Here is a 12,059-nt window from a genome sequence, read left to right on the forward strand (position 1 = left end):
AAATTAAATGATATAAAAGTATTTTCTACACATTAAACGTTACTGCATAAATTTCGCTTTCTATACTTCAATGAGTATTTAAATTCCGCGCGCATTTAAATCCCGATAAAGGCGAACTGAAAACAGAAACTCGCGGAAAGAGACGTGTGCAAAGTTTGTCGACATCGATATTGATCATTTATACTTCGCGAAGATGCATTATGCGTACATATATGTATAAACAGATGATGTATCTTCGAAAAAAAGAGGGAAAATAGCAACAGGATCGTCACGAACACAATTAAAATATAACACGGATACGTCTCGTTGTCGCTGTACACGGAATTTGGGACGAAACACTGCCGTGTCTCTTGATTTCGAGTCGTAATATTGCTTCGATCAAAGTATTCTACGCGTTGCACTGTACGATTACGTTTCACATGCATTAATGTTATCGCTCAATACTGCTTTAATTAAAGAATTTTTCATACATTACCTGATTATCGTGGCGAGAGCGAGAGAGTACGTCTTGATGCGCGCGACTTTGAATCGACATTGACCGCTAGGCGCCGCTGGAATGCGGCACGTCTCAGGTCACGTGACGGACGCGGAGTGGGGAGCCGGCGCTTCACGTGACTGGCGCGGAGTGGGGGAAAGGGGAACAGCTGCGCACTTGTCAGTGCCCTCTCCGGCCTCTACTGTGTAATATGTCGAAGCGAGAGAGAAGAGGCATTTCTCTCTCTCTCTCTCTCTTTTTCTGAAAATTGTAATGGAAAAATCGGTTTTTTATCAAAAATATGTGTCATAATATGTCACCTACATGTGCGTGTGAAAATATTTTAATAACAACATACGTATATATTTATAAAATAAAAAAAAATCATGCGCGACTAAACAGTGATTTTATCGACAGTCGAAAAAAAGTTTGTCAATTTAGTTTCCGAAATGGACCTATAGATGGAGTGGTGTTCGCGCAAGATTTGTGTGTGGTTAGTTTTTCGTAGAAAAAAAAAAAAAAAAATCGAGCCTTTTTTTTCTAAATCTGAAAATATAAATTATATCCTTGTGATACATGTAGATGTATATGTTTCATTGTATTTTTGTCCGAATTTTACGACAGCAAAATGTAATATGCCGCTGAAATGACAAAGATTTTATATGTCGACATTAAAATATCTGTAGAAACACACAGTTTAATTTTGGACGATTCATATATTTTTGGATCGCGCGTGCCAAATAGAAAGCAATGGTGACTAAATTAATTGATTAATATAAATTGGAGTGAAGACAATTCGTCGTGTTGCGACAAATTCATTGAAACTCGCTGTCATGAATCTTGTCGGAGTTGTGTTTCTCTCTGCAATTTAATTGTAAAGAGTGAGTAAATAAATTGTATTATTATTCGAAAAGATCGAGAAAATATAACTGAATATAACTGTTCATAAAACGAAATGTTTATTGTAATTAAATTTTTTGCGCAATATTAACTGCAGATATAAATATTCGTAATGATATATATTGTTAATAAAATGTGATAAACTTTCTGTTATCACTTCACTCACAAAGTTTTGATATCATAATATTCGAATAAACAATTATTTTGGACTGTCCTCTCTTTTACATGTTAAAAAGTTGTTTAAAAATTGTAGTAAAATCTTCCTGAGTTCCATAGAAATAAAACAAAATGCTATTTATTGTGCAATAATAATGTGTGTTTGATATTTCAATCTTTTGTACACAACATAACGCATGCAATTGAATTAACATGTATCTGTTTTTGTCACAGATTATTTGTAGCATCCTAAAGTGACACAATGCCTGGAAAAATAAAGGTGAAAATATTAGCTGGTCGTAATTTACCAGTTATGGATCGTTCTGGTGATACAACAGATGCATATGTTGAATTAAAGTTTGGTACTATAACATACAAGACGGATGTATGTCGAAAATCATTGAACCCGCAGTGGAATTCAGAATGGTATCGATTTGAAGTTGACGATGCAGAGTTGCAGGATGAACCGTTGCAAATTAGATTAATGGATCACGATACATATTCTGCGAATGATGCGATAGGCAAAGTTTATATAAACTTGAATCCTTTATTATTACCCGGTATGCTGCCTCCAGTAAAAAATATTTGGACCTTAGAAGCTTCAATGAATACCAGTGTTGGTTCACAAGGTAATATATTTTTTATTTTATATATATATATATATCACATGTAAAATGATATAAAATATGAATTATATATATTTATCCCATATTTTTTTAATTTCTCAATTATTTTTTGTGTATTTACTTTTGCAGGATCAGTTATGACCGGATGGATACCTGTATATGATACAATGCATGGCATACGTGGTGAAGTAAATATTATTATCAAGGTTGAGTTATTCTCCGATTTTAACAAGTTTCGACAATCATCGTGTGGAGTGCAATTCTTTTATTGTAAGCATATTCTTCTATCAAGTAAATCTATGCATCTTTAAGAGGAATAATAGATGATAATAGATTGATTTCACAATTCATTTCTTTGTTCTATGAAAAATATTACTTTTTTTAATTTATAGTGTTATTCATAAATAAAAATAATAACTGAAAGATATATATATATATATATATATATATAAACAAAATTAATCAAAATATGTTAATTTCAGCACCGAATATACCATATGGATATCATGCACAAATGATACATGGATTTGTTGAAGAACTTGTAGTTAGCGATGATCCTGAATACAAATGGATTGATAAAATAAGAACGCCTAGAGCATCAAACGAGGCACGACAGACTTTATTTTTTAAATTAAGCGGCGAAGTGCAAAGGAAAATTGGATTGAAAGCCTTGGATCTTGGTGGAAATGCTGTGATTGGGTATATCTTTTTTTTGTAGAATAAAATTTTCAATTTCAGATACATTTTCACATATGAATTAATGTTGCTCAAAAAGTTTTATATAAAGAACTGGTTTAAATTTATATAACAAGGAACTGATTTAAAACATCTCCAATGTTCGATTACTCGTTACTTTAATTAACGTTTAATTTAATTATCAGATATCTGCAAAACTTCGACTTGGAAGGTGAATCTGGTATCGTTGCCAGAGGGATAGGCACAGCAGTGACCCTCGTAAAATTGCACGATGTTCTCGGTTTTCCTTGCGATAACGTCAACATCGAGGAGTGAGTACTTTTATATCTTTAACATTGGATTGTATCGAAATAGACGGTGTCTCGTCGTCGAATGCAATTAAACGTTAGATCATTACGATAAACGGTAGTTTAATTATTACGCAATTGCGTCTGGCATCGCGAGCCAATTAATCGTGTCGCCAACAGACCGATCATAAACTTGGCGTTCATGAACAAGCTATTTCGAGAATTTCGTATAAGGAAACGTAGTCCCTTCTATTTTATGGCTGAGACATTCTATCTCTCGCAGCTGAAAATACTTTCTGATAAATAGATATGGGCGAGTTGAATTTATGGAGCAAATCATTTAATCTATAGAGATACATATATATATATATTATAATATATAAAGCAAAATTAGAGATAATTGATAGAAATATATATATATATATATTTCTTTTCGTTATTTTAGTATACCACTTCTGTATCATGAAGCCAAATTACTTGTCATTTAAGCGGTTGATGCTCACTTGAGCCACTTTATTTGATCTTTTATAATTATTCATGATTTTGATTTCATTTTTTTCTACGTAATAAGTAAAAATATTTCCTACTTTTTAAATTAATCTTTATCCCGATTTAAATCAAATTTATTCAATTTCGTTGCTTCTCTGTACTACCTTCCCTAGAGAGATATTATAATGAATATTTTTCTGTCTTTCCTATACCCGCATGCGTTTGCGTAGGATCGCATTCGCGCTCTCCTCATGCACTAAAAAAGCGCGAACGGAACGTTTAGATGGCAGTATGCCATTCATACCCATCTCTATTCCCGCTTCGTGTCCTGCGCGCATACCCATAAACAAGGGTCTTTCATCTTGCGCGGGATCTCTATCGTCGCTGACGCGCCTAGAACGTTCGACGAGGATACCCGAGGCTCCTGGGTGTACCTGGACGCGAAGGAATGCACGCGGCAAGCGAGTCCCGTTTCTCCGATGCAACACTATGAGCACCATGAACCTCAGGACAGCCACTTCCGGCGGTTCGGACCTTGTCCCGTCCGCGGAAGTCAATAGGAACCTGATCGGGGAGACGGTGAGGTCTGTACGTACCATGTTGACGGCGGAGGACGCCGCCGGCAGGAAGGAATCGTCGAGAGACCGACTCTCCAAACAGATCAGGCACTTGCGTGGCAAATTTGATTCGGTCGGCGAAGAGAATCATTCTGTTGCACGGTCGGATTCCGACGCGAATCTTACAAGATCATTTCCTATGAATTCTAAGAAGAATGAAGCTAAACCTAGCGCAATGGCCGCCCTGCTGATCGGTTCTATACGGCATATGCCTTTGGAGAATGTCAGAAATGACGATCTTACCTTGATCTCTCCCAGCGATGAGCAATCGAGCACGACAAACGAAAACGTAGCTGATGCAGGGTGTTGTAGGGAGAATCCTCAGGAGAATGCAGACACCAAGGATGAAGGACAGCCGCGGGACAACGCATCCTCGTCGGTCGACGAGATGTCCTCCTTCGACGACGACGATGACGTCGATGATGGTAACTTTTCCGACGACGAATCGTCGAACGGCACCACCAGTTACAATATCTTGGACGATTCAAGGTCGCTCGACGGAGGCAGAGACTCGTCCAGTCTCCAGGAGACGATTCCCATCACCGTTCGGTCCAGCGTGGAAAGCTGCACGGATTCCACCCTGCAAGTAGAATTGGATTGTCAATCATCGTCGAGTTCGAATGCAGCGAACGCGGAGGGTGCCGAGCTACTAAATGACGTGATAATCCCTGTAATTACCGTGGACATTCACGAGAGCGCAGACTCGGATACATCCGTCGACGCAGTTGGACTGTCGAACGATGAAAGTCCCAACTTAACAATCTCACATAGCTTAGGGAAGAGCGATACCTTTGCTCCGACAACGATTTCTTCGTCGGATGAGCAAAAGATCGACGACGCAAATCGTAAGGCACTCGAAGATGAAGATTTAAAGAAGCGCTACCACAGCGACGATACCACATTTGGGTTTGATAATTCCTTGCGGGAAATGATGGAACAATCAGCACCGCAACTCGACACCTCGTCTCCCCCTGAAACGGAAGATCAAATAAGCGTGGATAGAGAAAGAAATGAGCCGGAGCTTGACTTACCTGCCGCATCTGAATCATCCCGCGCAAGCTTATCTAAGGAGGAGCTGCGGGCGAGGGCGATCGTCGCCGTTAGACGCAGATGTATGTACGATCTGATCCAGCTGATCGACACGAAGATGATGGTGTCGACTTCCCGTCACAGGAAAGAGAGCCGTATCCCTGAGGAGCAAGAAGAGAAAGAAGCGTGAGAGAAAGGCGCGCAAGAGAGTCGCTGATACGTCGGAGAATAACTCGCTGGAGAAGGTGATTCCTTCGCGGGGTGCATCCACGAGAAGACACTCGCGCAGACGACGTCGCGGGGACGATGTTCCTCTTCCGCGGGTTCGCTCGAATCCCGATTGTCTCTCTTCGCAGCCGCTCGTCTCGATTCTCCAGATCACTTCTCGCTCCTGTGGTTCTTCCCTTGTCAACTTAACCGATCGTCCTGTCGTGTCACGCGGTGATTCAAAGCGGGTCGCCCTGCTTCCTCCCGAAGGAGGGCCGATACCCGTCAGCGGCAACTGCCCTCGCAAACGCACCATTAGCACAATCTGTAATTTAGAGAGAGCGTCATGTCACATTAAGCCCACTAACACGGCTAATATAACTCACAACACGTGTGTGTCCCGTCCTTCTCCCGATCTTAGGCAACAAGATGAGGCATCCGTCAGTCCGTCTTGCCCGCTTCCGGCGGTTTCTTCGATGACCGTGAAGATGTCCCAGTCACCGGCCACCAGGACCCTCGCCAACGTACCGCTTCATCGAAGATCGAGCGATTCCGATTTGAGTGTTACTCCCAAAGGTAAGCTCCAAATAAATAAGATAGTCCTTTCCTCTTTGAGCTGCAAAGCATGATTAGAGAATTACTTTTTCCAATTTTTATTTTCATGTACACATATAAATATAGTTATATATTTATGGAAATTTTTCTAACAATTTTTCCTCGTTTCAACTCGTTATTGCTATACTTACAATTGGGATCTAGTTTTTCCTCAATTGGTTTGATCGAAAAAGAAAAAAAAACAAGCTGAAGAGATCACGTTGCGTTTCAGGTAACTCCCTCGGTAGCAGTGACAGATCGGTGCCCGGACCCTTGAGGACACCAGCTGGGGTGGTCAGATCTATGAATCAGGATACGTTGGAAATGTTAGAGTATCCATTTATTACAATGCAACATTATCCACCTGGTTTCATATTGCATATAGGTAATTACGCTTACTTATGAACACCTTCAGCAAGATCCTGCATATAATCTCACGTCCATTCAGTTTTAACGTTGCACATAAATAACAGTAATTAAGTCTAAAGATAAGTATAAAAATGTTCAACAAGTGATTATGATCAATTGGTAAACTGAGTCTTCTGGAAACAGGTGGCCTGGTGAGCTCGAGATCCGTAAAATTAATCGAGAGGATAAGTAATTTAGAGGAACCTGAGGGCCGTGATGCGTGGTGGACCGAAATCAGGATGGAAGTTAGATCACACGCGAGAGCTTTGGCTTGCAATGTTGTCATAGGCTACAAGGAAGAGACTAGTATATGGTAAAGCCTTCCCGAGTTTCTAATTTTTAATTACTCTTCCATCTCGTTTTACATTATCCAAATATTTTTCCCACAGCGATGATGTATGCGTTCTGAGTGCTTCCGGCACAGCGGCGGTCATAAATTTCCACAATTCCGGCCAGGATCCGGAGGGCGTCGTAAATAAGCTCCAGCAAGGCGTCTCCGTGGCTGCCGTCGACTCGGACCGCGAGAAGGGCCAGCAAAAATTAACGGCGGTGACGAAGGCGACGGAGAAGGTCGACGGCGATGCGGTGACCACCGTGACGTATCCGGAGCGGCTGAACGGGAAGCTGCACCGACGTTCCTCCGAGAGCAACGAGCACGAGAGCTCGTGCAGCCAGTCGCAATTGCGGTGCAAGCTCAGCCACCTTCCTTACAGCGAGAGCAGCGTACCATTTAGAGTTAACGTATCCAAATGTGCCATATGCAAACGTGCCAAAGTCCCGGACGTGATGTTCACTACTATAGAAGTGCCGGCGAATATATCGACGACCGGAAGAGGCTGCTTCATACAGGCCACCGTGTGTAAGAGCAAGAAGGATCTGCGAGGCGAGTTGAATGCGAAGGAGATATCCGATTGTCTGCCTTTTCTGGAATACGAGCTCCACAGTTTGCTGCTGAACAAGCTGAAGATTAAAGGCATGAACGCGATCTTCGGCCTCAAGTTGCAGGTTTCCGTAGGAGAACGATTTCTAATCGGCATGGCGGTAGGCACCGCGATCTATCTCACGGCCTTACCGCCGCCTACCATTCCGCAGATAGCTTCCGGCAATTCGTGGCATAACGAGGAGCAATTGGCGGAAATGCAAAAGTCCATCGTAGAGACGCTGAAGAAGAATAGAGAATTTTATCGGCTGAAACCAATTGGAGTCAACGTACGTGGGACTTAACACCCAAGTTTTCTCAAATATCAAATGAATACCTAGAAGCGCTAGAAATTCCTTCGTTAATTATAATAATCGTCGCGCGATTGTAGGAAGTGGAAAATGGCCGCGTTCCGAGTACTTCCGATACAGACGAATCAGACGAGGATCTGCCGGAACTTGACCTTGGAGTGGGTACTCGCGACGCGTGTGTCTTGGAAGTGGACGACATCGAGGATATGGATCGGATATCGTCGCTGATGGACAACAGACCGCCTGATGATTTTCACGTCGTTAATACGCAGACAATACCTGGCTTGGAAGACTTGGAAATCGTCCGAAATTTACAAATGTTTACACAGGTCTTCAGAGCTAAGATCCCTACGGGACAATCCGCCTCGATGCCATCGAAATATTTCGCCAGATTGCTTCAGGTACGATCTTTCGTCTCTAAAAAACATATATTTATAATTAAAAATTTATAATTATTTATAAGTCAAATATATATATATATGTATTTTTATTATTATAAATAATGTATATTATAATTAATATATATTTATAATTAAAAATTTTGCAAAGAGAAATTATTAAGTAATTTCTAAAACTTTTTTTTGCTTTATTTCAGTCCTTGTATTTTAAATTAAGGAGAATGGTTCCTTGTGCTCTGTGTGATATGCAATTTAAGGTAGCATTACCTGAGCAAGATGAAATACAATTGACTGTCGTTGGTATGGCTCTTGGATTGGGAGAACCTTCGAATAGATATAAAAGGAAAATTGTATGTCGTTCCCAGAGCAAGGATCAAGTAAGAAAATCAGGTACTCCTTGAAGCATTTCTTCTCTGCAAAATATTAATATTTTGTTAATACAGGAAATTATTAGGGATACACACACATTTTTTTCACGATTGATACCCACGCTTATCATATATTTCGTAAAAAAATACCTTTTCAGGGTCAATTCTTAATTAACATGGGTGACAACAGTATCTTATTACGCAGATGAAAAACATAGCCCTGCATAATTGTTTTTTATTGCTTTGTCTAAGAATTCTCTAAGAATTTTTTCTCTTTAAAGAATACGCTCTAAAAATATTAATTTCATTGTTTTTTTCTTATTCTTCCAGATGATAGTGATATGATATTTAGTCTTGACGAGGATCATGTAGAAAATAATGCGATAACTGACAATGCAACACGTACTTGTGCCAATCCAGCAATCTTAACTGCTGCTTCTGTACAAAAGCCAAGACCACGCTCACCTTTACGTTTAAAATCATTTACTACTCATAGACGTAAACATGTGAGAAACAATTTTTTGTCTTCAAAATATTTTAAAGATATATCCAAATCTGACACTTGCAATACTTGTTTCCTTAACGTAATTACTTGCTTGATTGGTAATGATATAAAAATGGTCATTAATTCATTAGGTGCCTTTGAAAGGAAGATACGGGGTAGATATAACACCTTTATCTTATCTGCCAGGTGGAAGGATAGAAAGATATCAAGGCAATCTAAATTTTTTCTTTATACGTGAGAGTACATCGATACGGGAGGTGAGTTTTGTGTAGAATCATTAGATTTTCAATCTCATCAGAATGTTATAAAGGCAACTGCTAACGACTCTGGTATTATAGAATGGTGGACTGAGTGGTTTCACTCACAGTTTTGTGATGGAAGTTTTGGCGATTGTTCGCGCGCATATTACAGCATTGGGGGGTAATGCTATGGTAGCGTTTTTTATGACTCAATGCGTGCTTCTTCACAGCCCTCACAAAAATCAAGTTAGTAAAAGTATTATTTTATTTTAATGTACTTGAAATACGAAAAATACTAAAGTGTTCTGTTACTAATAACTCCCTCTTTTCTTAAAATAACAATATTAATTATTAATAAATTATAAAAGTTAATTTGTATAATTAAAAAAATTATTTGTATACTATTTAATCGAATGTATGTATTTTTCACGATCGGTGTACGTACGCTTATTTCGTAAAAAAATATCTTTTCAGGGTCAATGCTTGATTAACGTAGGTGGTGATGTTGTAACAGTATCTTATTACGCGGATGAAAAACATAGCACCATTTCAAATTGCTGACCCCAGCCTCCACATTCAGCGCCACCGTAATTATACATTTGGAATTTATTAAGCAATATAATTAAATGCCAATATCACACACACACCTGCAATATTGTTATGAATAGGACTAATTCATTACTAATTCTACAAAATTTTTAATGTACTGTGCAATATCTAATTTTACAATATTCTTTTTTTCAAAGGACGAATATTTAATCTCATTTTTTAAAATAAAGCTAATAATATGAAATACAATAATATGAAATGATATGCTTCTTTCTTCAAAGGCATATTATTTCTATTATTATAGATATTTATAATAATATTTAAATTTAATATTTAAACACAATTTTATCTTCTTATTGTTAATCTTTTTCCTTCTCATACTATCTTGCATATCATGTTATACGTGTAACATGTGATATATATATCTTTTATATATTATATATATATATATATATATATATATATCAGTAATTTCTCCAAGTGTACAAAAACACTTTCAATTTTTTATTAATAATTCAATAGATACTCGCTTATCTAAAAATGGTTTGTTATTAGTAATACAATCAGAGAGAAATAAGACTTCTAAGAAACTAAATAATTGAACTAATAATATATACATAAAATTTGTAGAAATATTTTACAATTTATTTGCACTTTGCTGATTGCATTATAAATAACAAATTATTTAATAAATAGTGTATTAATCTTTAGAATGCACTATCATTCTCTATTCAAAACAAACTTTTACACAACATGATAGGATTAAATTAAATTGTTTAAATAGAATTTTAGTAGAATTATAATTCTAAAGGCAAGATCGGATTTGCAGGATATACAAAACAATTTATTTCCTACATCAATATAGTTTTGATCACTAGGTGCCTTTGAAATTATATGCAGAAAGAATTTCATGATAAGATATTCTTTTGCTTTACACAAAATATATTAATAGTAGACCGCGATTATCCAATTTAGAATCATCAGAATTTACAAAGTTAATCATTTAAAAAAAGTATTGTTTTAAAAATTAAACATAAAATGATTCATTAAAAACAAACTATTTTCATGCATCTGATTATGTTAAAACACGATAAAAAATAAATATTTACAAAAAATAGATAATAGATTAAAAGGAAATCAATATACATTTGAAAAGAAATATTATAAATAACTTTTATAATCTTCAAGAACTATATCAATAATATAATAATAGTCCTTAGATTTTTGCGACTTCGATTCTTTCAATTATTGTTGATACTTATTATTATGCGAATATTTATTATGCATGTACATAATGAACATATTTTGGAAATAGGCATGTAATTAACGAGGAAAAGTAGAAGAATGGTTATTATAAAGAAATTGTTTTATGATGTTTGTTCAGCATTAGAATCGTATAGCATAAAGAGTATTTATTACAATTGTATCAGAATCTCGAATAAATACGTTCGATGCATCCAAACGTGTCAAATTGCAACAAAACATATTTAATACTTTACGTTTCAAACATCGAAACAAAAGTTTTTTTAGATATAATTTTTCTGACATATATTAAATATATGTACAAATTGTATTTTATATTTATCTCTTACTTAAGTCGATGAAGAAATAATTATGAGGTACACGAGTCGAGTGTCGAACGAAAAATGTACACGTGGATGATTAAACTCTAGTCAAAGTTTGTTGTTTGTTTCCCTGTTATTAATATTAAATTAATCTCACAAGCATCCGTGAGAAGTTTCGTTGTTATATAAAAATTTTTATTAATCCCAGAACGGTCGCGTCCTTACGATTCGATTTATATTTTCATCCTTCATTTCAGGTATTTTCACAAGTCTTTATTTGCGAAATCAATTAAATAAATTGTGGAAACAAAAATTATATATTTTCAGGCGACTGCGATATTTTCGATTCGGTCGTCCTGCTTCTTTTATTCTTCTTTATAAATTTTATTAGAAAAAATATCTCGTGCCACGATACATTTTATATGCTATAAAGCTTATTGTACGAAATGAGGATCAAATATGGTAGCCCATGGTGATCCAAGGTGACCGTTCTCAGATTAAATTTCAGTCAGAATAAGTGGAAGATATTGTGCGATATGTTACTTTAAATGAACAATATTAGCTGTACTCAAATACAAATGAAGAATAAATTGTTTTTATTTATAAAGGAAGGTCCTTTTAATAAAGAACTGTGTGGAATATTTGTTTTTGTCCAATACATCGCATCAAAGTTTCGTGATATTAGAAATGCTTATTAATCATTGTTTCATATTTAACAAAT

General features: G+C 36.8%; 1 protein-coding gene and 1 long non-coding RNA gene across 2 annotated transcripts; one reads left to right on the top strand and one right to left on the bottom strand.

Annotated features, from left to right (window-relative positions):
• The first annotated feature begins 641 nt into the window (after nucleotides 1-641).
• On the top strand, nucleotides 642-11,945 carry LOC114929895 (C2 domain-containing protein 5). Its single transcript, XM_029301601.2, is given in 16 exon segments — nucleotides 642-1,356; nucleotides 1,766-2,160; nucleotides 2,287-2,427; nucleotides 2,640-2,856; nucleotides 3,039-3,164; nucleotides 3,860-5,417; nucleotides 5,419-6,058; nucleotides 6,309-6,461; nucleotides 6,629-6,797; nucleotides 6,874-7,693; nucleotides 7,795-8,115; nucleotides 8,310-8,502; nucleotides 8,811-8,986; nucleotides 9,117-9,242; nucleotides 9,324-9,470; nucleotides 9,699-11,945. Coding segments are annotated over 15 exon segments (5,241 nt in total). The 5' UTR covers nucleotides 642-1,356; nucleotides 1,766-1,793; the 3' UTR covers nucleotides 9,786-11,945.
• On the bottom strand, nucleotides 8,334-9,075 carry LOC146719687 (uncharacterized). Its single transcript, XR_014926399.1, has 2 exons — nucleotides 8,631-9,075; nucleotides 8,334-8,525 (listed from the first exon to the last, which is right to left on the bottom strand). It is a non-coding gene; the product is annotated as an uncharacterized LOC146719687 (long non-coding RNA).
• Nucleotides 11,946-12,059: the final 114 nt, after the last annotated feature.

Source organism: Nylanderia fulva, unplaced genomic scaffold, assembly GCF_048542155.1.
Source record: "Nylanderia fulva isolate GAGA-0341 unplaced genomic scaffold, ASM4854215v1 Scaffold9, whole genome shotgun sequence".
Taxonomy (NCBI): Eukaryota; Metazoa; Arthropoda; class Insecta; order Hymenoptera; family Formicidae; genus Nylanderia; species Nylanderia fulva.